Below are 26546 nucleotides of genomic sequence, written 5' to 3'. Positions count from 1 at the left end.
TTATCAAAACAGGATTGAGAAAGTAGGAGGAACCAAAAAACAACAATAGGAACTATTTGAAGCAGGACTGTACTAACACGTTTCAAGAAAACTACTAAGATATAGAACTAGAAACACAGGAAGGGAACAGTATGTATTTTTATATAACTGATTACACTGCAAAGTTTTTCGTGTAGATGAAACTACATAAATCCATGTTTACAGGAATGAGAATTTTAAGAGTTAAGCAAAAGCGTTATCCAACTAAAACAGATTCTGTTGTCCCGAGTTTTCTGTTCACATCCCACTGAATTCAGTTCTACAAAGACCCTGTTCTAACAGACAATGCAATTCTGAACTGCAAATTTGAATTCAGTAATACTGTTGGATGGATTTTAAACCTCAGCCCGAGTCTCGGGAACACGTCCAGAAAAATCACAACAGTTACATTAATCAAAGGCAAAGATGAGATATGGAAAAAATCTTTGAAGAGAACCTGAAGTACAGGAACACACAGTTCATGTTAAGAGATTAGAACTACTATTGAAAATAAAGAGGAGGAAGTGTTGCAGCAAATGAAATCAAAGTACAAGAGAGGGAAATGGAAGGACAAAAGTAAGAGGTAAACGGACAATGAAATAATATCCTAAAACGCTCCCCTGCCAGGGAGAGAACTTTCAGACATCCAGATGAGAAAACTGTGACAGATACATTCATTTACTCATGCACGACACAAAGAGGATGAGCAAAATGAAGAGATCTCAAAGACAAGGGTGAAAAGTAGAAGATGCAAGTAAGCATGCATAAAAGAACTCAGAATTTCTATTGGGCTTTCACTGATTTGTTAACATAACCTTGTCTGAAAAACAGAGACTCTTGGGAAGTAGGCAGGAATACTATCAGTTTTGCAAGTTACTCAAAAACAGACAGTCTATCTAGTAAAAGATTGGGCACTTCTGAAACCAGAAAATAATGCAGTGAAAGTTTTGAACCTACATCTACTCAGTTGAGGCAGAATTCAAACAAGGTGAGACAACAGATCTCAGACTAGAGGACGCCACAGGCAAACTAGCATAGCGGAACAAAATGCAACCAGTGGAGGACAAGCTCCAAATTACTTCTGAGTGCCAACTACATACTACTAGAGCCAAAGTACAAGGCCAAAATAGAGTAAGAAAACAATTAACAAGTATGGGATTAAGTATTTTCAATACTTTGAAAATATGCACAAGCCTTTTCTTTATTGCAAGGAAGCAGGTTTTCTGAGAAATTCTGAAGTGTTTAGCAGTGGGAACACTTTCCAAAATATCCCTGACCATTCAAGTTTTTCCACTCTGTAGATTTTCTAATTCTACAATAGGGAAACAGAGTGAAGAAAGGGCTATCACCCCTGTCACAACTAATGACAACTAAAGAGCAAAGGCACAGTAGTAAGTAATATATAGATTTTTGAAAACACATAACCAGCACAGAATAACAGCACTGGGAAGGACTAGGAAGAAGTCATTTCACCTGTCCCTCATGTCTTAAAGCAATAAAATCCACAACTGAACTAACCCCAATACATGCCTAAGCTGTTACTGATGAAAAGTAGCTTTTCCAAACTATTCTTCCATGCTCTACAAGATTTACAACTCAAAGGCAGTAGTTAACATGAATCTTCCTAACTGATACAGCCACTAGTTCATAGCCTGTTTGTCATATAACAAAGATATTATTCTTCTTTACAGCAACCCTTCATATAGTCAGGTACAGTAAAGCAATTAACTCCCTTGTCTTAAGCTTCACACTGCTTATCATGTTTCACTAGTGCAGTAAGGCATTAAGAATTCATTTTACTTAGGTCCCAAATGTTTTTTCAGGTTTTTTTGTTTGTTTGTTTCCTAAAACTGTTGTGCAGACAGTGATCACTAACCCTGCACAAGAAAAATCACAAATACAGTCCTATGTATTTGTCCCAACCAAAGAGTATCCTGTTATTCTGAGAATATATATTCGAGATCAGTTTTTAACCACATCAAAGGACATACTCTTGCTCATTCAACATCACCAGCTTCAAGCTTCAACTGTCAAGCCATGAATGAAGTATTCACTGATATTGTCCTGGAGATATACCTTTGGTAGAATCTTAAGTTCTTTACAGAGAGAGTGGTGAGGTACTAGAACAGGCTGCCCAGAGAGGTTGTGGATGCCCCATCCCTGGAGATGTTCAAGGCCAAGTTGGATGGGGCCCTGGGCAGCCTGGTCTAGTATTAAATGGGGAGATTGGTGGCCCTGCATGTGGCGGGAGGGTTGGAGATTCATGATCCTTGAGGTCCCTTCCAACCCTGGCCATTCTGTGAATCAAAAAATCATTATTAAAGATTGGAAAAGATCTCTAAGACCAAGTCCAACCATCAACCTATCGCCACCATACCAACTGACTGACATCTCCACAGTTTTTGAATTGAACTCTAGAGTTCTTGATCCTCTGATACAACCTTCCAATTTGAGAGCTAGACATTAATAACTGTCCTACAGGTACAGTTCACAAACTATCCTTTACACCTATCACACAGCACATTCATTCAGACTAAGCTTCTTTAGCTTGCTTGGCCTACGAAACTGTATAAAGACCCTTCAAAAAGTAAAATTTGCAAGCCAAATCAAATATTTAGTTGTTAACAGAGCTTACCTGTTTTGGACACTGATTTTTGCAGGAAGTAAGAAGATCTTTTTCTTTTACATCTGCACTCGTTAGTTTTCTATAGAAGAAAAAAATGTATTTGTGGTAAATTCCAAATTAAAAAAAAAAAAAAGAAAAAAAAACAGGAATCAATACAATTAGGAATGTATTTTAAATGCATCTCATTGCAAAGAGAAATGGGGTCATTTGTCCATATCTCGTGGGACTAATATAAATGACACTAGGTCTCTATCAGACAAAAACACATAAATTAAGAGGATTTACAGTACTTTAAAGAGAACACAAAAAAACATATGTGCGTGGGATGAATGTTTTTGGAGCAACAAGCATACAGAGAATAATGCTCAAACCCACACTTCCAATTTATATCTAGTAAAGCTTATCTTCTCCCGCTACCCACACACCCATAAATAATTAAAAAGGAGCACAAATGATTACTAAGATGTTTTCCAACTAAAACAGATAGGGTTTGAAGGACATTTTGTTTCAGAAGTCCACATTTTTTCTAAGAGTTTTAGCTGTAAGATCTTTTGCAATTGCTACATTAATTCTAGTTCTTGTTACAAAATTCTTCTTTATTTACTGTGAAAGAACTGTATATAGATTAAAAACATCACATAAGATTACTATGTACTTGCATAACTCAAAGTACTACCTTATTATAAAAGCATTGAGATCAATTCTGCTCATGAGGCTCCATACAAGTAGTTATTTTAGCAGTAATACAAAATAAAAACACTGGAAAGATTTAAATATAAGAACAATACATTATATTATAAAACTTTTTTTCAAGGTTATCATTTGTAACTTGCCATAGGAGTTTCTCCCATCCCCAGACATTGCAAACGGTTTCCAGTTAGGAACATTCCAATGAAAAGCTGGGTTCAGTTCTGACACTTACAAGCATTCAATATACAGTGCTGACAGTTTGCAGTGACACTTTATTTTAAGCATCTGGAGACATGATGGACAATCCCCAGGATGACAGGGTAAAACACATCGGTGAGGACAGCCCAACGGCCGTGGCTTGGTACACTCCTCTTCACATTGCAAACATTCTGGACCTGCCTAACAAAATAAAACCAAAGTACTAAAGAAAGTGTCAAACATTTGTTTCCTAGATGCCACTAACAAGCTTGTAGATAGAAGAAAGAGTTGGGGTATTTTTTCCCATAGAATTCAGCTATTCAGTAACATATCTCTCAAGCAAAATATTAAAATGTGTTTTTTTTCTTTTCAAGAAATGTCAGTGTATATGGGACAAAAAGAGCTTTTTTTATCTCCTAGACATGAAAGAACCTCTTAATATTAGAGCTTTGGAAAATAGCCATCAAGTCTGTTCATTTTCTATGGAAAACTGTTAGAAAAAGAATTCCATGTTCAGAAGTTACTCTTCCCACCCAACATGTTATTGTAATACTTCAGTCATGATACACTGCTCTACAATACATGGGTGTGGAGGTTTAAGAAACAAAGTCATTCAATTTCCCTATATGCATGATTGTTCATGTAGTCCTCCCAGAAAATATGAACATTAAGGTAAAATATGCTTCATTCCTACTTGTTCCTGTCCCAATAACTTAGACAGAACCCCAGTTTGCAATCAAATATGCACAGATAAAATCAATTTGTGATTAAATTAAATTAAAAAATTAAAGTGATTTAATAACTGAACCCATTCAGCACAGTATTCAAAGCACACACAACCACATTCAAATGCTCAGTTTCACATAAACCAACCAAAGTAAAGCCGATTTTCCCAAGAATGAGGTGACGCAATGCTTTTGCAAAAGAACTAATTTATAAAATCATCGAGATTGGAAAAGACCTCCAGGATCACCCAGTCCAACTGTTAACCCATCAAACCATGCTCACTAAAGCACATCCCTGAATGCTTGCTCAGTTTTCCATATGACCAGAGGTGATGCTGGTTGTTTTTTTTTTTCAAATTAATGCTTTAAAAGCTTAAAATGTCTTTTTCCTCCAAACTATGATTCTCTCAAACCAGAAGCTATGTGCTCTCCACTGATCAAAACTACAGCAACTTTCACCTTTGCATTTTCATTTGTTTCATAACTTTATTTTCAGCAACTAAGATCTACAGCTCATAAGTGACAGTTTCTAGAAGAAATTGATAAACATGAATATATCACTCCAGTGATTCAGGAAGTCTTCGCCTGCTCTGTAATATTTCCAGTGCTCTCTGCCACAGATGTCAAACCTCCTCAACCCATATCCAGCTCTTCTCAGTAAGCAGTATTCCTAGTAGACTGCAAGTGTGTTTGCTCAGAAGCACTACCAGTAGGTTGTTAAAACAAAGCAACACAACATTAATCTACCAAAAAATAAAATGTGCAGCATTTATGAAATACATAATACTGTCCCAGTTTTGTTGTCTAAGGCATACAGATTAGCTAATTGTCACAACATCAGTGAGAACAGAGCACACACTTATCAAATTCCAGTGGAATGTGTAATAGATCCCATGTGTTCTAGCAACAAATTCTTTATCTTCCAGTTAAAACTGAAGACAGTATTTAAAACAAAGTAAAAGCCAAAGAAAAATCAACCTACCTTCTTTCCATCTGCATTACTGTTGATTTTAGTAACATGATGACATTCCTTCATACAAGTGTGATTCTGACAACTAAGAAGTCGCCCACAAAATCTTTTACATGAGTAGGGACCTGCAGAGTGACACGGTAATGGACTAACCTGGAAGTTAAAAATAAAAGATGTCTGTAAGCAGGTATCTTTGTATCTATCTCTCGGTTTCTATTTATAGGCAGATAGCATGTGCACGTGTCTATAAGATTATACATGTATACTGTGTCATGTGTGAAAAACATTTATATACAACACACACCACCATTAGAGAAACTTTTGTTCTTAAGTACCTTACTAAAGAACAAAATCAGCAGAAAGCAATCGACTTTTTATTTTTTTAATATATATATACATATATACAGACACTTCAGGCTCTCATCCCTACAATCACACATTTGTTTTATGCTGATTACACCTGGTAAAAAAAACCTTGCTAACTAAAAACCTAGCTTCCCTCCTTCCCATCTCCTTTTTCTTTTCTAAACCGACTACTACAGTCTTAAACCTTTTAGTGCCATTTAGTCCTTCTTTCTGATTTACATCTGTGTCCTCCAGGAAAGGTTCCCAAACAGCTCTATATCTATTACAAAAGCTGCCTATAGTTTGTTTTCACAGGACTAATTGTGTTATGGTCATCACAGGTGCAAAACATTCTTACAATTCTACCTTTAAACTTCCACTGGTACTGAAATAGATTGTTAGCTCCTAACCTTGTTAACTAAGTTACTTCCCTGAAGCTGAATGTGAAAGTACCTTCCAATATAGAAAATATTAAAGGAAACTCACTTGTTTCTATTTTTCTCCCATTACATAACATTCACATGAAAAAAAAAAAGTTTCTGTGGAGCTGTCACAAAATTGATTTTTTTAAAAATCATGATCATCGTACAGAGAAAAAGAGAAACTATTTCTGATATTATTATGAAACAGGCTAATGTGATATAATTCACTTTGACTAGACTAAGAGTGCAATTTTATGTTACGGCTATGGTTGACTGAATAGCTTCACTCTGCACCCCTTCTTTTTCTCTCTTCCAACTCTACAATCCTAATTGAACTCTCCTACCATTTACTTTGAACAAGCTCTACTACGCATCTATCTTTAGGGCAAGACAATGCAGCTAATTAAAATGGAAGAAAATCAATTGACAGAAAAACAAGTTTTTATTTTGCCAGGCTCAGAAGTTGCTTGGCCATACAAGCATGTGAGTAAGGTAAGAAAGATGGAAGCACATAGGTTAGGGTGAGGAACATTCTCCCTTCAGCAGTGTGCACATGCTGATTTCCTTCAATCCTAAGTAAAACTACACAAAGCAGGATTTGAATCCACTTGCTTATAGAAATCTTTCTCGATCCCATGCCAGAAAAAGAAAAAAAGACTGGATTCCAAATTAAGCCATTGCAAAACACAATTCATTCACAAAACTTCTGAATTCCTTCTCATCATGACCCACAGAAAATCTGCAAACAGGAAGAATCCATATGAGAGACTGAACTTCAGAAGAAAAAAAGCAAGGGGCTATTGTGTCCAACTTCTCTTACATCCCTACATGAGAACTGCAGCTCATTATGCTGGCTAAGGCACTACTGCAGCTATGAAACATATCTGAATGCTGCCTGCCCCTACTGCCTCCTGCAAGCACGCTACAGCTCAGTCCGTAATGGCTTTTGCTTTTGTTGACCAAATGAGTAAAAGCCAGCAAAAGGTCTAATGAAGGAGAGTCTAGAAGAGAGAATATTGCTGTAGTCAATGACCATACACTGATTACCTGATCTTGTATCATTCCTATTATCCTGCCCCTTCCCATTCTACATCTCCTTCCTCCTCCTCCTCCCTCTCCTAGTCACTTCATTCCAGCAACAAGGTAAATAGTAAAAAGGATGTTGGAAGGTAAAAGAAGAAAAGACAATAAGGAGGCATCATTTTCAGTCCACTAAAGAATAAGGGCAAAGAAAAAAAAAAAAGAAAAAAAAAAGACAACGGCTTTTAGAAGCTTTCCAGGACATTTTTCAAATGGAAAAACAAACAAACAAAACAAAACAAAAACAACAACAACAACAACAAAACACCAACAGATGCATCAGTTGGAATATAAAAATAAAAATCAAGCACAATAGAGCAGGAAAATTTTGAAAGTATTCATCATATCATAAAGATTAATCTCATCGAGGCTTATATAAAATTTATCTAGAGGTAGACTAACAGTATTCCTCCTATAAATTATCCACACACACAAAATCAGGATACAACACAGCATTAAATTTCTACCAATGAAAACATATTCTCCTCTCCCCTCCCCCCCCCAAAAAAACAAGAAAATAAGTGTTCTATCTTCCTGAAAAGAAAACTGATTTTCCAGTATGTTCTAAATACTCATCATAAGCAAAACAAGAATAAGTAAAACCTTCTACAGGGGCTTTAATACTTTTCCATAAAATTAGATTTTGAATATAAACATCAACTCTCAGAATTAAATTTTAAGAGACCACAGGTATGTTACTGCTACAAAATGTGAAAGTCAAAAATAAAAGTAAACCACCAAGTTTTATTTTGTGGTGGCAACAATTACGATGGCAGGTGATTTTCACACCTACAACTTCAATCAAAGTTGAGTGCTGCTTTTAAGCACTTTGATTTATAAGAAAAAAAGAATTAACAGCTGCTCTAAATACATGTAAAAATAGTTGAAATTGATACCATGAAAATACTTAAAAGAAAGCTGCAAGCTTTAGCCACAGAAAATCTTATTTTAGGTTACACATCTTGTAGAATGGTATTTCAGTGAACACAAATTTGATAAAATTATGTTTTCTGAGAAGTAGTTTTAAGCCTGCTGTCTCAAGTGATAAATCACTTTTCTAAATACATAAAGACATGTGACAAGTAGAACTAAATCTATCCCTTAAAATAAATAAAAATAAGGAGAAACTTAAAAAAAAAAAAACTTAACTGATACAATGCAGCATCAACACTAATTAAAATTATAGTCCAAAGGGAAATGTAAATCAAATAAATTTGTACTAGCACTAGCGTACAATTCCTAAACTGCTTGTATCCATTCTCTCTTCTATTCATTATCTGCAGGCATCTTGGTAAAGCACAAGGAGCCCTTGTAGCTTGTTTCATTCTCAGCTAATTGCTTTTTGTACCTCACTCATTACCAGCTGTACAACGGTCCAACAAAAGTAAATCATAGTGCAGCAATGAATCCCCCTCTACGTAGGAAAACTTTCCTTGAGAAAACCATTACATTGCTCACCTGTGAAACTTTCAGATTTCCCTGTGAAAATCCCCTCAAGGGCTGGAAACTACTGCAGTAGAGCAACTGTTCAGAAATCTATACAAAAAATTTCTCCTTCTAACCAAAGTAAATTACTTTGAGGTGAGAGTATTTGTTAAGAGCCAATGAGACCGTAAAACATCAAGCAAACACTATTGGTTTTGTGGGGCTTTTTTCCTTCTTTTTAGAGATCTCAGAACAATATTAAATGTACAACACACTGAAAACACACTGTAAACACACTGCACTCACACAGTAATAAACAAGTCATTCTTTTCTTCTCCTGCTACCAAAGTCTCAAAGACACTTAATTCCCCTCCAGAGGCTGCCAAACTTGAGCAGGAAAGAAACACTGCACTCTGTTGGCCAAAAGATGGAAAGTTCCATCTAATATCAGCAAACATAAATTCCCTAAGTATAAACTCTGAGATTCCTCCTTATTTTTCTACAGTAAGCTGTAACAAATCCATGACACAAAGTCATTAACTGACTCTAAGAGCATTATGCAACAGAGAGAGGATTTCCTTTTTCAGATATTTTGAAATAAGCAGTCATAAATACATTTTGAAATCTGAATCATTTTCTCTAATAAGAGCAGGGAGGTATATGAAGTTCACATCCTTGCAAATCTGAACAGTTCCAAAACAGCTTACATTATTTAGCACACATTCTGTTGGGCCGATTGCACAAAGTTGCTTTTTTTTTTTTTTTTTTTTTTCTTTTAATGCAAACTCACTAAAGATAGGATGAGATTTATTATGATCTATCACAAGAGATGTCGTTCATTCAAGATACTGGTTGATATACCTGGAAGTTTTGCTGTTGAAAGCAAAAAGATAAATCAGCTGTTCCAACAACAAACAAAGACATGGTTATTCCTTTCATGCAGTTCAAGAACATACTTTTCTTTGGCAACTAGCAAGCTGAAAAGCAGCTCTGTGGAAACTGTCTTCACAGCACGCTTGGATCAATAAATGTATTGCATGAATAGACTGCTGTTCTAACTTTGTTAAAAAAAATCTGTGACATTGCCACCACATATTGGGCCACCATTACAACTCATACCAAGAGATCAGTAAAGAAGGTCAAAGAAGAAAGAAAGTGGGTATCTTGAATATTTAAAGTTTACTATTTTCTAGAAATTTTCACTAGATTAAAATAGAACTAGGTTTGCTATACTGGTATCAGCTGTGCTTTGATAGTGAATTACTTTCCAATAGAGGTATTTCAGAACGGAGGTGTAAACAGCAATATGTTTTAAGATTAGTTTAGCAATTATCTTTTAAAAAATGAGAAAAACATGCTGATCTTCCACTCCTTGACTTTTAGAAATGACTGCGAATACTGATAACTCAGTACTCAGCTTCAAGTATTAATTCGATTTTCTTATTATACTACGTAAGCCAGAACAGCCAATGACATAATTTGAGATGGAGAAGCCTAAATCTCAAAAAGATAAGCTAATAATTCCACTGTGTTGTCTGACATTATTCCATTTAGACTTAGATCAAATCACTTGAGAATTTTCTGGTACTGCACTATATTCTCTTTCCTTTTGAAATGAACACAAAGACACAGCAGGTGCTGGAAAATTTGAAGAAATAGAACAGAGAGAGAAGAAGAACTATACAATGAAGTGGGAAAGAAAACCACAGAACTACATAGTGAAGATAAAACAAATCAATTTAAACATTATTTGAACAAACATGCAAGAATACACAAATAGCTTCATAAATTTGAGTTTGCATTTCTGTCCAAGAACTCTAATTTAAAAAGGAACTAACACACCTCTGATATGTAAGCCTTTGTATGTTACTTCATTGGTTTTAAAACATAAAAAAAGCCACATAACATTTCTCCCTCAGTATTTTTTCTTGCAGATTGACAAAGCGAGATATACTTCATATTTTACTTAAAAAGCCAGCTTCCAGACTCACCTCATGCTGTCCAAAACACTCCCTGTTAAGGAGAGTAAAAAAAGAGAAAAAAGATTTAGAAAACACATATTTTTTTTTTAAGTAAATAAGTGATAGTGTCTTTCACAGGAAAGTAATACATTTTTTAAAGAAACAAAAGTGCAATTCAGGCCAGTGCAGGCAACACACAGAGCTAAAAAAGAAGTAGGTCAAAACCTAATCTGCTTCTGTAGCACGAACTAAAATAAAAAGTCTATTTATTTATGTAGGTCAATGCCTTCACCTTTTCAACAGTTCTTGCTATTATTTTATGACAGCAACTCCAGAATTTCTAACACAAAGCAACTACCAATAGCTACATGTGATCTTTAGGACAACAGAATATCAGCAAGAAGAATCAGACTTTTGCAGATCAAGGGTTCCTCACAGCAACCTTGCACTCAGGCTGGTATGTACTGGTATCAGATGAGCAATTAGTTGCACGAAAAACTGGCAAGATCACTAGGTTCATACAGTACTGGTTAGTTGGCTGCATGCTACTTGGACACCAATTACAAGTGGAATTCTTGTTTATTTGAGGACAGCAATGCCACTCAGAAGCATCTTGACAGACTGGAGGAATATTTTGTTACAAAGTTCATGAAATACAGAGCCCTGCAACTGGGACTCGGTAGCACAGGAAATTTCTGTTATGCAACTTTCACAAAGAAAAAGAACATTATAGTTGCAACAATCTATCAGAAGAGTTTGGATATTCCAGAATTAATGTTACCTAATACTAACAGAACTTCAATTTGCCAAGCACAATAAAATGTAACAATGCTAGTTCTTGTTAGAAAATCAAATACAACTTTCCCAGTATGGGTTCCTTCTCACAGAGCAAACTATCTTCTGGAAAGGCGCTTTTGGACTGAGGAAGGTGATTTTCAGACAGGAGCTCAGAAGGACCAAGAGATGTGCCCTACATAATGCATGATGTTACACAGTGACCTTTGCTGAACACCTACATGAGACTGTTCCTGTGGTAATGTACCCAAATACTGAAACCAAGCTGTCCAGAACTCTACATTTTTCACCTTTTGGGAACCTGGCTTTGAACTCTGAGCAGAAGTATCAGGAGTACTGAGTAGGAATACTTTTCCATTAGCATTTAATAAATTATATGGAAGATCCATGCACGGAACAACCGAAAAACAAAATAGCAATTAGTTATACAAAAAATTACAATCCCATAAACTAAAGAAGAAAGAAACTACATGGAAAAAAAACGGGTGTATGTCACTTAAAGACTATCAATTTACAATGTCAGTCTTTGAGATTTTAACACTGTTTTTTGTTTTTTTTTGTTTTTTTTTTTTAAGGCAGCATTGTATTAGAAACAACCACTTTTTATTTTCCCTTCATATAATAAGTACATACTACCAGAACTATTAAACCATCACCAATACTTCCAGGTTTATGAATAAGAATATTGTTCACATAAGCTCACTTCATCTGAAGAGAACAGTATCTACAGTCCAAAACTTTCTTTTCTTTATTTATTTATTTAATACTTACACGGGTATAGGAACCTCACAGGGTGGACATGGTAACACAGTCTGAATAAAAGCTGGCTCAGATGGCTGCTCCCAAGGACCTGCAAACTGATGCTGAGAACAAAGTATAAAACACAACTGGAACCACGTGCTTAACCTTAAATAAATTAATCATCTAAATAGATCCCAGTTCTAAAAAATAATAATTTAAAAAAAAAATCCACTTTCTAGTAATTTAAAAAACAAACAAAAAAATGAATAGAAAACCCAACATCACCTCCCCAAATAGAACTACAATTTCACCTTTACCATAGCAATAGATGAAAAAAAAGGCCTGTGGCCTTACTGCTAAAAATAAAATGCAAAGCCAAACAAACAAACAAAAGAGAACAAAAAACCAAGCATTTAATATTAATAATATTAAAAATATATAGAAAAATTCCTACTAAAAGCTTGAAATCATCATACTGAAATGCACATATGCATAATATGTGAAGATGTCAAACAATTTCTTCTAATTTCTGCGCACTTTGATAGTTTAATAAATACCAATTAAACTTAATTTTTTCCTTCTATCTTAAGAATTACTGGTTGGTTATACCTGAAATTAAACATATGTAATGAAACTCCAGCCAGTAAAGTTCTTATAATTTCTTGAATTACCCTAAGGGCTAAAGGTTGCCCAAGTACGTACATTATAAATTAGACTGCACTAGAAGCTAACTAGAGTCACTTAACTTTTCAATTAAGCAGTATGAAGTATGTATGAATACTGCTGTGTATGCAGTATGAATACTGCTGTGTTCAATAATTTATTCTGAATTCCAAAAGCCTTCAACAAAAGATTAACGTCAAACAGCTGTTTCTTATTCTCCAGAACATAAATAATACCCCATTTTTCACTAGTTACTTACAATGCCAGTTTGCTTCACAAGTGCTTCATCATGGCAGGAAACAGGGCACAAATGACCGCACGTTAATGTCTTCTGGCAGGACTGACGACAGGGAGGACACCGGCCAAAGTGACAATAGTGCTTCTCCTGGGTAGGGTGATGACAGGTAGGAGGGCGACTGAAGTAAAATGCAGAAATCAATAGGAAGGAATAGCAAGGAATAAGACCACACGGTCACTAGGCAATTATGGCTCAAACATAAGAGTTAAAACAAATTCTGTTTTTAAAAATACGTTTAATTCTCGCTTTCTTCATGGTGAATATTATGGTAAAATTATACATGATTTCTAAGTGAAATTAAAGTCAAAGCTGGGTTTGCATATTACAGTTATTGCAACCCAACTCAAACGCAGGCTAAGTAATCTTGCTACAGCTCAGCAGAAAATACTGGTTTTGTTTTCACTGTTGAGATTTTTAAGTGAACTACCTTCTGAAAGTACCAGAGATGACCTGAAGAAGGGAATGAACTATGAAGTCAAAAGTGTTCAGTGGAGCAGAACCTCCCCATAACGTGCTGCTTATGAAACCATAGCAGCTGAGAGGTGTCTTAAATGAAGAATTAGTACTTACCTCCCCATCTGCATAGTCAAGGATACAGAAACTGACAAGTAATGTAATTTTTACTTTTTAAACTGTTATATTTTACTACTTTCTTTGAAGATATTTTAAATTCCACTACAGAACTAGAAATACACCCACTTTCTATACTGACCTGCACAGCTGTTTACATTTGGGAGGCTTGATGGTGCGCTCTCTACCACAGGGCACTTTAATTACAGTTTTTCCACAATTGCATTTCACATCTACAGTCTCTGGACACGGATTACAACTACCTAAAATAAATACATTAACAGCATGATCATCTGAATAAACTGCCAATTATAAACAATGGTAATCAATATAAGTCTGAATTTGCATGTGGTATCATTATCTTCCTCTGGTGACCTAAATAACAAATGGCCGTTAATTTATTTCTGCTTATTCAGTTAATTTATTTCAAATCCCTCTTGGGAAAGACAATCTAATCATCGTAAAAGAACTGTAATTATAATGTTGATTATGCTCCCATTTGTTAACTGCTACCAAGTTTGAAACAATCCCACCCACTCATTTTATAAAAAGAAGCCAGTATCATTAGAACCCAACCGTTTGGACAACACAAAGCTTAATACTGCCATACACATTTCGTTCTTATATATATATGAAGTCATCTTTCTTCAGAATACAAAAGAAAAAAAGAAGACATTGAAAAAAATGGTAGGATACTGTTTTGGACAATATTAAGAAATGTTCATTCTTTACATATAATTAATGCTCTTTTGAAAAGATCCTCCTCATCTAAAGTAATTTATACTACCAATGCGATATATATATTTTTTTTAATAAAAATCACTAAAATATCTGTTTTTAAATCTATAGCTCTCCCACACTATTTCTTCATGTGCCAACTGTTGTTTCATTACTGAATATTTAACAGTAAGAATATGCATCTTAAAAGAAAAGGGATTTTAGCTTGCTGACCATGTTGCACCTAAACTTCAAGGAAAACAATGCTTTGAAAGCATTATCAACAGCACAAGTTTTTAAGCAATTCTGACAGAAAGCTGCTGAAGAAAAAAAGGTTGAAAATATATAGTCTTTTTAAATGGAACTGTAATATATAATCAACACATATAAATAGGTACTTTAATAAGTACCTATAAGCCAGGAATCTGAAGTTACGTTGCCCTGAGTGACTAGCACGCACACAATTTACTTACAATACACTTACAACTTGTACACTGCTAAATGCCAAGTACTTATTACCAGCAGCTACCTCTTAGAAATTCTGAGAACAGGAACCTTTTCAAGAACCTGACCTGGCAAGCTATTTCTAGGAGGTACACTATTTCCTTTAAAATCAGTGGTCACTAAGGTGTATTAGGTCACTGCTAACGTAATCTGTATTACAAACTGACTATAAAATATGCAGTCATAACTTTCAGGAGCAACAAAACCACTACTGAGGAGGAAGAAACACATGAATATATATTTTTAAAGTCAAACGCACTGCCTCCATTAGAAATACTTCCAAATATTGTGACAATAAAGTATCACAAATTGTAATAGGCTACAATTTGTTAGAGCACAGGAGTTAATCTTCTACATCTGATACTATAATTATTTGCTTCGCTGGGTACAAATTCTCACAAAATCAACATCATTTGTTTATTTATTAGTTAAAATACTTTATTTATTTCTTTATATTTTTTTCTAGTAAGAATGTAATCTATTAGAAATCATTAATGTCACTTCTAGCCAGGTAGTAAGATGCAATCAGCAATACAAGCTAACTACTGAATTTAAGTTTATCCTGTTACGCAGCATTAGCTCCTTAAAGTTTTCCAACTAGAATTTTGTTCTGTTATTTAGTTGTGATTTTGTTCTGTTATTTAGTTACGATTTCTTCACTATGAGGGGTGGTGAGGCACTGGCACAGGCTGCCCACAGAAGCTGTGGACGTTCCATCCATGGAGGTGTTCAAGACCAAACTGGATGGGCCTTTGGGCAAGTTAGCCTAGTGGGAGGTGACCCAACCCACAACAGGGGGCCAGGACCTACATGGTTTTTTGAGGGACCTTTCTACCCAAACCATACTATGATTGTATCAACCAGGTCAAACTAATGCAGAAAAAAAAAAAAAAGTAACTTTTTTTTTTTTGTCAGTACAAGGGAAGGAACACAATTAGTGGGGAGGGAAGGGGAAAAAAAAAACCTACCAGCCTGTGGTAACAGATTTAATAGGATGTTAAATAGGACAACCACCATATTTACCTTTCCCAATCCTCCTTAAGATTCACTACCACAAAAGCAGGATTGACTGAACAGTTGTGAATTATTTCCTGAGGTGCTGCAATTTATAGTTCAGAATAGCAAGGTAAATTATACAGGCTATTCTGCTGCTATTTCAGCAGGGCACCAGTTTCTAGAAGGAAAACTGCTGAGAAAATAGCCCCCTTTCAGTCACTCCAATTTAATCCCCTACCAAATTAATGTCAAAGCAATTTGTCAGGATAAAAGTGGCCAGGTAATTTTGGTACTCTTCAGGATATTTTTAACCAAGGACACTAAATGGTGTAGTAAACTTTTTTTTTTTATTGATACCTTTCACATATTCAGTAACAAGTTTTTATTTTCTCATCTGTAAGACACATTCAAGTTCAATCAACATTTTTTTTCTGACTACACATATCACACATTGTATTCTAGGATTTTCAAAAGTGATGAATGACCAGCTTTGCCATTTTTATATGCAGTTGGACTTCATTACGCATATTTAGAGATCAGAATTATTTAGGGAAAAGTCAAGCAATGCATTTTGAATTAAGCACCTGGAAGCGGGATAGAGAATTTTCAGAGGAACACTGCTAAGTAAAATTGGCAGGCAAAAATCCTGGCTGTCATTATGTAAGCCCTTAGGCTCCAACCAACACTGAAAGTCTTTCAGACACACTGCTCCCACAGAAAGCCCACATGCAAAGGGGAAGAATTCACAAAGCACCACACGGAGTCATACAAACACTAAAATAAACCACATTTTGTTTACTATTATTGTTTATCACTACAGGGATCCTTCACCTGTTCTTACCTCTGTGGCAGCCTGAAGGACATTTGTGATTTCTGCAACCGAGGGTCCGCCCACAGACTTGATCACAAGGTGGACAGTTTCCAGGACAGCACTATTGAAACAAAATACTCTATGTAACTGCAAACTTCTGGCATAAATTTGTCCTCTTCTACTATCTTTCCCCCCCCCCCCCCCCCAATACTTCTTGAAATATTATTCATGAAATTTTGTCAAATTTGCTCGAATTCATTTTAGAAATAGAAATGAGGATATCAATAAGGTTGTTTAAAAAAAAAAAAAGATTTAATAAAAAAACATATTTTAAAGTGATCTTTTGATACACTAAAAAAGCAGAAGGCTTCCAAAAAAACATTAGAACATCTTAAAAGTTAATTTATAAATAAATATATATTATTATCTAAGGAATTTATTTGCAACAGACCATTTCCAGGCACTTACCTTTCTTCTGCACTGGTGCTTTTGGCAATCACGAATTTTAGTACACTTTGTCTCACATAAATAAGGCTTATGACAAGGCATGCGTTTAGTGTGCTTCCCACAGCGACACTGTTTTTCAACTTCCTGGGCAGCAAGGTAGAGAAAAAGCAAGGTATTTTTAATACACATGAACTCCACTCCAAGAAGAAGAAGAAAAAAAAAAAAAGAAAGGAAAGAAAACCATGCAAGAGGAGTGGTAAAAAAGATGTTCTACTACTAGCTGGAAAAAAAACATTCATGGCCAAGTAATATTACAATGCTCTATCATAACAGATAGTGTATTTCATGCTCTAAGAGCAATAGCCAATGTGGGAATTTGTGTCAGTACTGCAAACGTTGTGCTCTAGATGGCACGGTAAGACTTTAGCCTTGGTCTCACCAGGATGGCCACTTCAAGAGAACCATTTGAGTATGCAGTGCAAAACATCAAGTGTAAATGCAAAATGAATTCATGCAAAGAACTACCTCACCAGCATAGTAAATTCATCTTCTGCATACACAGTTTAAGAAGTAGATGAGTGGCTTTTCTCTGACCTTCATCCCAAATATAATATACTAACTACACATACTAATACCACAGACCTGGCTGTGGTGTTCAGTCAAGGCTAGTCCAGAAGAGACAATCAGACAAGAGCTTTATAGGCCAGTCCACAAAAGCTCCATAGATATTTAGGTCTGAGCAAAGCATTATTTGCTTATTAACAAGAAAATACTGGTATTTAACAGCATGTTCTCTTTCATGAATGAAGAAATATTAAACAGAACAGCAAGGAAGTTTAAGAGCTGGGGAGAAATTGTCTTTCAGGGTGTACTTAAATAACAGTAATAAAACATCTTTATCTCAAAAAAGCCATAGATTTTGTGACAGATATCATTTCATCTTCCTCAGTAGATTTGCAGTGTTCTGAAGATAGAGTGTTTGATAACACCAGTTAGCTGTTTCACATATACAACTGGACCGACCTGTCGGCATATTTCACAGGGACCTCGATGACAGCGCTGCAAACATTTATGGATGCCACATTCTAAAACTTTGTCACAGCTATCACCGCAGGTGGGCACATCTTCTGTGCAAGGCAACGTAAACTCTAGATGAAAAGAGAGTAGTACAAGCAAACATTAAGCAAAACAAAATTTAGAAAACAATGCGTACTGCAGTATGACTTCACACACAAATTCTCTCTCTCGTTTTTGCAAAAAGCTTCCCTAGAAATAATCACATAGACAATGAAACTCCTGCCACTAAATCAAGTTTTGACAGAATGAACCAAAAAGGTATATTTCAGCTTTCACAGTTCACTGTAAGAACTTATTATGGACCTTGCACTGCTTAAGTAACCTAAACTGCTGACAGTCAAAGGCTGGATGACATTTACTTAACTTACTGGGGAAATAACGAGGGCTTACTTGATTTTCCACATGGACAGGACCTTTTCCCAGAACGAGGACAGTCTCCACAGGGACCAGCATGACAAACTTGTTCACATGTGTGATTACCACAAGGTAAAGCTTTTCCACACACCTGGAAAAATCAGAGAAGTCAAGTGAATGCAGTGTGACAAAATGACACATTAAGATAAAGCAATCCAAGAAGAAAAGAAAAAAGAAAAAAAAAAGAACTATGGATGCCTGATGTCTAGATGGAATTAAACTTTCTCAGCAATGAGGAGCTAATTGTACCAATAACTTTGTTAACAAGCTTTCTATTTGCTGAGTTTGCCAAATGAAACCGATCACCCCTGCAGCAATCCCGACTGGAAGACCACTGTACACTGAAGAGTCAGTGATTCACAAAACAGTTAGCCTGAGCAGAAACAGGCCTGTACTGTGGTAGGCTACAGGCCCATGTGCTGTACACATTCCATGGCCAGAGATTAAACCTAGCCAGTTAGTAGCAACAGAGGAGCCCACAGGCAGCTCCAACCTGGTGACAGTGACTCTGCCAAGCACATACCTTGACTTTATCTAGAAGCACAGCGAGAAGTTCTCACAGGAACATCCCTTCTGTTTGGCAGTAGCAGTGATTAATAGAATTGTTTTCTTGTAATAAAATCCTGTAACAGTTTGAATGACCAAAACAGAGTAACACCTGCTATGGACAGGCTCTGCACAGCATGCTGAGCATAGATCCCAGGTGCACTAAATGCTGCATAGCTTAGGATTTCCACCATTTAAAGGGTCATCATATTCCTTATACTATTCTCTCTTTCTGTACAGTGTTAGCTCAAATAAATACCATTTTAACTGATACTTTACGGAGTCTTCATTATTGTTCTCATACAGAAATGTGTTTTTTCAATCCATAATACACTGAGTAATTAAATTTTATAAAGACATGAATAAGGCGAGGAAAGGCATCTTTGTGAACATACCTGCTCACACTGCCACTGAGGACTTGCACAAAGCCTTTCTGCTGTCTGCCTTCCACAGATGCACCGCTGTTTACTGACACGTGGACAAGGCTGACAATCTCCTGACAATGTATGAAATCATAAAGTTACACTGAGCACAGGAATTAGATTTTTTGTATTCAACTTGGAAAATAGGGATATTTCTTAAAAAGTCAAACAGCTGCTTTTCTGAAGCCTAAGGAGGCGGTCTACCTGAGTGACAGGGATTCTCACAAGTATGTTGTCCACACAGCAACATTCGTCCACATGGCAGACGACATGACCACTCCTTGGCACTACACCTTCGGGGCACTGGTTTAGCTTTCCTGCAGTGACAGGATGTTGTGACCATCTTTGGGCAAGGTGGACAAGGACCTAAGCCCAGAAAAGAAAAAAAAAAAAAATCATTAATAGCTATTCTGCAAACACATCCTTTATTAACACCTATTTTATTCTGAGAATTTTAAATACAGTCGGCTTCAATTTAAAGTAAAATTATGCAACAACTACATAAATAGAGATCAAATAATCAAGAGACACAATGAATTTACCTGGATGACAAAGTAGCAAACATTTATGCCCACAAGGAGGTTTGAATTCCTTCTCACATATTTGACCACAGGAATGAGGTACCAGCCATGGGTCCACTGTTGGATTCTCTACTTTTCCACAGTAACAGTAATATTTATTGGGAGTTTCAGACCGTTTGTATTCAAACCTACATTTTGGGCTATAAGAAAGGAAAATGGGAGGGAAAAGGAAAAGCGTTAGTTTTAATTATTTCAGTTTCCCAAGTTTGTTAACAGCCTACCAATTAAGATTCACACAACTAGTATAACCAAAAAACCTGTATCTGTAATAAACAATAAAGGTCTTGCTATACATATATCTGTCAGCCTTGATGGTGTCAGATATTAAAAAAATGCAGAATTCCTAAAGGTTGGTAGGCATCAAAAGTCTGGAGTTTGTCAGTTCCACAGGGCCTAAGCACTTTCTATTGTGAACCACTGATAAGGGAGGCAATGCAAAAGGAACAAAGCAGCTGCCGGGGAAAGACAACAGACAAGCAGCTCCTCATCAGATAAGAGCAAAGTCCTTAAACGGGCTATGTCATTACTATCATCAAATAAAATGTCAATTTGCCCATATATGCCACTTCTCTGAAGTGACTTCATTGATTTTACTTAACATTTAAGCACACAATAAATGTCACCTGCCTTGAAATTTTTAAATGTACTGTTTTTAAGCACAGTGTTTGTAGAACTAATCTGTAACAAAGCAGGCATTGTTAACTCGTACAGAACTTGAGACATTGCCAGCCAATAACTCTATACCTTTTCTCCTAAGCAAACCAGCTTGTCTGAGATTCTACATTAGAGTTTTTGAATCCACAGGCACTTTCAATCAAATTTGACAGAGGATTCATTTTAGAGAGATTACATATTCCCACATAAAAGCAGATAGAAAAATTATGGTACAAAACAAACGTACACAGAGAAACCTTAACACTCAGAGACAAACTTACTAAAAAAAGTAAGGTTCATTATTTATGTATCCATAGTATTACCACCTCCTTTACACAATCTCATGTAAAATTCACGACTGACTTGAGTTACAAATGGACTTGAAAATCATAATGAGTAAAAGAAAAGTTATATACCTTACTGCTTTAGAACTGACTTTTCAAAATTTTAAGTTTCATTTGCCAATTTTAAGAGACACAGATAAATAAGTAAGACCCTTTAAAAATAATTACCAAAAGCTGACACGATGGATCATTTGCTTTCTTTACAGATTAAAAAGAATTTCATGCAGCAAAATATTTTTTAATATCATTTAAATATTATCAACATACATTAGCAAATACTTGAAAAGAATTCAGAAAAATAATACAAAAACAAGTCTTCTAAACTTTTTCATGCATGTGTTTGCATGCCACTTATGTGTACCAATCCTTCCTAAAGCAACTCCAGTGCACACGCTTCACAACAAAAGTATCTATGTAAATATATTATGAAGAACTCACCATGGCCATGGATAGTCCTTCTTCCCAAAATCATCATCTGTCAAGGGAGACGACACAAGGAAAAGACTGTCCTTGGCCCACTTTTGGATACACACCAGGTGAAATATACAGAAACATCCACAACAGCTCCAGACCTAAAGAGAAGATATAAGTGCCACTTTTTTTTTTTTAATGAGTATTTTTTTTCCCCATTTCATTGATGAAAATCCACATCAGAAGAAAAACAAGCTTGCTATTTTCCCATTAAAAAAAAAAAAAAAAAAACACAGATTCCCAAAGGTAAATTACACCTGTTGTTAATCTCAGATTAACAGAGAAACTTTTGTTGCTATAGATTCACATCCCTATTATTCTTGCTGTTTTCACCAAAGCTTATGGAGCCCATGTAGTCTGGAGGTGCAGCTGAGTTGAGCACACCTTTGGAGGTGATACATGCTACCTCTTGCCCAAAATGCAGTTACAGCCACCTTAACAGCTGCCTAACTTTAAGTTCTGGGAGGCCCCTTAAAGATGGAGTCTCCAGTCACCTTGGGCAACCTATCAATGTGTAGCACTACCTTTTCTGCATCTAGTTTGCACCTTTCTAACCTCAGATTGTGCCACTGCCCGTTATTACACCATCTGTCACCACAGAGAGGACTGGTTTTAGTTTTCTTCACAACTTTTAAGTGGCCAGAGCCTGTAATCAAATCATTCTTTTGTGTCCTCTCTGCTGGACTAAACAAGCCCAACTATCACATACTCTAGGTCTCTAAACATCTTGGTAAAAGTCAAGAAGCTTTCCCTGTTCAAGTTTCAACAGTTACCTAAAAACATTTAAAAAAAGACTTCTTTACAAAAATGGCTTACAGTATGGTCTTTTTTTCAAAGAGCTAAAGAAACATAATGCAAAAGCAGCAGCAAACACTTGCTTTTAATTCTGTTCAGCTTAAGAGAGCTGACTTTGATAGTATTTTCTCTCTATCACTAACCCTCTGTGGCTTCAGCACACTCCTCACTGCTAGTTCTGGAGGGAAATACTATTTTGCTTAGAATATCAACCTGCTGCTGAAAAGAAATTTAAGTTATAAAAATGCAGTTTTATGCCTTTGGAACCTTTCACATGATGTGTTAAATTGTCAGCTTAGAATGAGTGAAATTTTTGCCAAAAGATAAACAGCAGAAATTTCTTCATCTTTTAATCATGTATGATATTGCTACAAATTAAAATACTTGAAAGCATATCATAAAGTACTTACAGCTTGGTTCCTTTTAACTGAAGCAATGCAGATCAGACATGTCATAGCCCCTGACTGAAAAGCTTCGTTCATGTACTGTCTTGTACGTTCCAGTTCACTTGCATCTCCATCTTTAATGTACAAAAATTTTTAAAGCAATTTTTAAAATTATGTTTGATCTACTATTCTGTACATGTTGAGACGGTGTAAGAAGTAATTTTTTTCCTCTGAACAGAGGCCAGTCATATATTAATACAAAACCACATTATTATAAGTACTTAAGAAAACTGCAAAATTATACCACCAGTTCTGCTGAACAAGGCAAGAAGCACATCAAGTACGCACTGCTAGGAACAAGTATTTTCAACACATCAGAAAGAAAGAAGTACATCAGAAAAACTGCTTTCCCTCCAATTCTGCAAAAAGTCTAAGTTATAACCAATAATATCGTCCCTTCTACGCTTTCATATTCAAATAAAAGTCAATATACAAAAAACGTTTACCTGTTTGATTGGTGTAAATGGTGAATGTTTTTGCCAAAATCTTCCCTTGTTTTATTTCAGCATCTTCATCATCATCCTCTGATGAAGAACTAAACTGCTCCTCAGCCAGCTTTCTTGCTGCAGCCTGATTCGCTTTCTTAATTTCATCAAATTTCTTCTGTGAAGATAATTCTATTCAAAAGAAACAATTGCCGCGATCTTAATCGTCATTAATCGTTACACCACATTCAGTCCTTCATCCTTACTTAGCGAGTTGGCTTATCTTACGTTTCTGAGGATGCTATTTTGTTACACTTCCAATACCACACAGGAAAATATACACTACTTTCCCTCCTTCGCTGGGCATTATCCATAAAATCCACAACAGGAATTACTGTCTGTCGATTACCTGCGGCCTTCAGAGGCAGCTGCTCGTTTCCCACATCGGACTACACACGCCCACTTTACCTCCCGATCCCTGCCCGCCGCCGCGCACGGTCCCCACTAGCTGCTAACCACCTCGCAGCCGTTCCCGAGGTTCACCGCACCACTCGAAGGGCACCGACAGTGGACGCCTCGGCTCAGCTCCGGGACGCTGCGCGCACAAGGCTCCTGGAGTGGGGGAAGGGACCCGCGATGCCCCCACCGAGCCCCGGCTCGCTCCACCGGCCGCGGGGCCGGGCCCGCCGCTACACGGGTCCGCCTCGCTCTTCCAGGGCCCCGGCCCCGTTCTGGGGTCTTCCCGAGGCCGGGCCGGGCTGCTGGGCCCCGCCGGATGGCTGAGGGGAAGCAGGGGCACTTACCGCAGGTCCCATCGCCGCCGCTCGCCGCTGCCCGAACGCACGCACCGCCGCGGCCGATAGCGGCAGGAGGCCGGGCGGCCGCCCCGGTACGGCCGGAGAGCCCGTCCCCGAGCCTGGCGCGACCCCGGCCCCGGCCGCCCTGCCGCCAGGCCGCCTCCATCCCTCCCCGCCAGCCGGAGATGGGCCGCACTCCTCACAGCCCGGCGCCTCCCGGCCGCAGCCGCCCCGAGGCGAGCTCTCCGCCCTCCCCGCCGGCTCGGCCCCTCCGCACGGAAGCGGCAGGCGGAGGTCTGACTACAGCTCCCAGCGTTCCTCGCTCGGCAGCGAGGCGAGAAGCGGCGGCTCGGAGGACTACAACACCCAGCGTGCACCGCGGTGCGGCCTCCGGGTCTCCTTTGCGCAGCACGGAAGATGCTGCCGGCTGTGGGGCAGCGGCACGTTCGTGCGCTGGCTCCGTGGGCTCTGTTTTTAAGGGTTTCTTCCAGCAAACACATATTGATAGCAGTTAATAAAGATTTCGGATCATAAAGAGCCTGAAAATGCTAAATAAGCTGCTAGAGGTCGATCCTGTTTTTTGTTGTTGTTGTTGTTTTGAAATGTTATTGATAGGAAAGTGGCAGCTAGTGGCTACAACTCGTCACTGAAAGATCCAAGAGAAACAACGTGCACAGTAACCCTCTCTTTATTAAGACTCTGTATAATATTAGTAATTCCGTAACATTTCTCTAATACAAAACCTTAAACTCTTCAACAAAGATGAAAAGTGCTTCTTAAGTGCCTAGTAAGCCCTATGTGATGCTGCTGCCATATGGACTGTGAGTTATAACAAGAATTCTGATTGCAAAGCCCAACATTCATAATGCAGAAAATGCCAGAATAATGCTTCTTGTTTGCACTGATAGGTTTGAATTAAATGCATATCCTTTTGCCTCAACAACACATTTTCCAATGTGTTGTTCGAAGCACAAGGTCAGTAGTCAATGAACAGCCATCTCATATAAATATTCCATATAAAATCTACATGTTTATTACTTCATAACATTTAATCCTTGCTGTGAAATCAGTTGTTTATAGATCTCTCCCATTCTAGAATCTCGCTAGCATTAAAAAATAAAAATAAATGAACACACTTTGCAAAAGACCAGTTTTGCTCAAACAAAAGATCCAATTTGTAGCATTTCCATCTTATTACAGAACAGAACAAAACAGAAATATAGACGTATTATCAAGTGATAGCAGCTTTTACACATGTATTGTTTAAGACTGGAAGTCCAATTGCCCAAGACATTAAAAATGCTCTAACTACAGAATTATGTATTCTCTCTGTGGACTCCCTTTCTTCACTCACAGTCATTAAATTAGTCCAACATTAAGTGACTATGGAAAAAATATACTAAAAATACCTAGGCAAGTCTGAGACCACAAATAATAAAACCAATTTTGCCAATGAGAAAAAGACATAATTTAAGGAAAAGCCATGAAGACGATGCTTTTTAAATGGGTTGAAAACTTACCAGACTTGTAAACCATTTAACTATATTAGTAGTAAGAACAGAAGAAAGAAATACCCAGACAATTAAAGGAAAAAACAAAAAAAATTATTATTTCCCAGCAATAGCTACGGAAGATGCTGTAGGGAGAGTCAGGCCTCCTTCCATCATCTCTTCCTTTTGCAGTCTGCTGGTATCCATAGCTGTTACTTTAGCAATACAAAGATTTTTAAGCAGTTATATTTGAGGAGTAGTCCATGTTCAGTGCCCATGTGACTGCACAGAGCAGAACAGTCTTCAGTATCTGCTACCACTGTGGAAAGAATAGCTAGGTTTTCAGCCATCTGTACTTCTCATACAGATACATAAAAAAGACCAGATTTTCTCCCCTCCATACTCTAGCCTTTTCCTGTGATATTCCTAAGAAAACACCATTGTAAAACTGCCCACTCTTACTTCAAGAGATCAGCTGAGGTGGACCCAACGAAGTCATAATATTTTCCAGATCTTACAACCTTCAATGCTCACATCTGCATTGTAGATATACCTAATTTTTTAGAAACAGAAATATGTAATTCTTTATGTAATAATATCCCATATGTAATTAATCGTACTTTAATCACCAGATATTAAAGTATGTTTGTTTATATACAAATTATTATCATGATTCATGCCTATATTCCCTTAAAATAATTAATACAGTTACCAAACTTTTTTTATCTTTAAAAAGATTATCTTTCTTAGCAAGAAGATTATAATTATCTTCTTCTTTATAAGAAGACACGAAGAAATGATTTTAAAACAGTCAGGAAAATCTTCAATATTCATATACAAGTAGAATGCATTAGACGTACAAAGGTGTAACATAAAGAGTGAGATTTTATGTCCCATCCTCATTCTTGATTCTTCTTTCTATCCTAAACCTGCCAAATACGTGTTGTTTTTAGGGAATTGGTGATATTATCTCAATGGATAATTTTTCATAAGTAAGTAATTGTCGGGTCATACAAGACTAGAGAAGAATGTACTCAGTCAGAAAGACTGGACCTTCAGTCCTATTGCCAATCACTAGGTTT

General features: G+C 36.9%; 1 protein-coding gene across 2 annotated transcripts in view; it reads right to left on the bottom strand.

Annotated features, from left to right (window-relative positions):
* The window catches only part of NFXL1 (nuclear transcription factor, X-box binding like 1), a 40272-nt gene extending 15977 nt beyond the window's left edge, over positions 1-24295 (bottom strand). Inside the window, exons 1-18 of one of the 2 annotated variants that reach the window (XR_014883157.1) lie at positions 23981-24295; positions 23199-23369; positions 22717-22826; positions 21479-21612; positions 20004-20182; positions 19666-19827; positions 19435-19535; positions 18470-18584; positions 18026-18150; positions 17024-17146; positions 16586-16676; positions 13670-13790; positions 12919-13075; positions 12027-12118; positions 10491-10512; positions 5240-5380; positions 3478-3733; positions 2654-2723 (exon numbers count right to left, since the gene is read on the bottom strand). Coding sequence is in view for 1 of the 2 variants with exons in the window: in XM_085223217.1 (XP_085079343.1) it covers positions 2654-2723; positions 3567-3733; positions 5240-5380; positions 10491-10512; positions 12027-12118; positions 12919-13075; positions 13670-13790; positions 16586-16676; positions 17024-17146; positions 18026-18150; positions 18470-18584; positions 19435-19535; positions 19666-19827; positions 20004-20182; positions 21479-21612; positions 22717-22826; positions 23199-23369; positions 23981-24140 (2241 nt within the window). In the remaining variant the exon portion in view is untranslated. The remainder of the gene's footprint in view (positions 1-2653; positions 2724-3477; positions 3734-5239; positions 5381-10490; positions 10513-12026; positions 12119-12918; positions 13076-13669; positions 13791-16585; positions 16677-17023; positions 17147-18025; positions 18151-18469; positions 18585-19434; positions 19536-19665; positions 19828-20003; positions 20183-21478; positions 21613-22716; positions 22827-23198; positions 23370-23980) is intronic. The other variant, XM_085223217.1, reaches the window with a different exon arrangement.
* Positions 24296-26546: the final 2251 nt, after the last annotated feature.

This window comes from Meleagris gallopavo, chromosome 4 (assembly GCF_905368555.1).
Source record: "Meleagris gallopavo chromosome 4, MGAL_WU_HG_1.1, whole genome shotgun sequence".
NCBI classification, from domain to species: domain Eukaryota; kingdom Metazoa; phylum Chordata; class Aves; order Galliformes; family Phasianidae; genus Meleagris; species Meleagris gallopavo.
The sequence above is the reverse complement of the archived record's forward strand: the minus strand, read 5'-3'. Positions and strand labels throughout refer to the sequence as shown.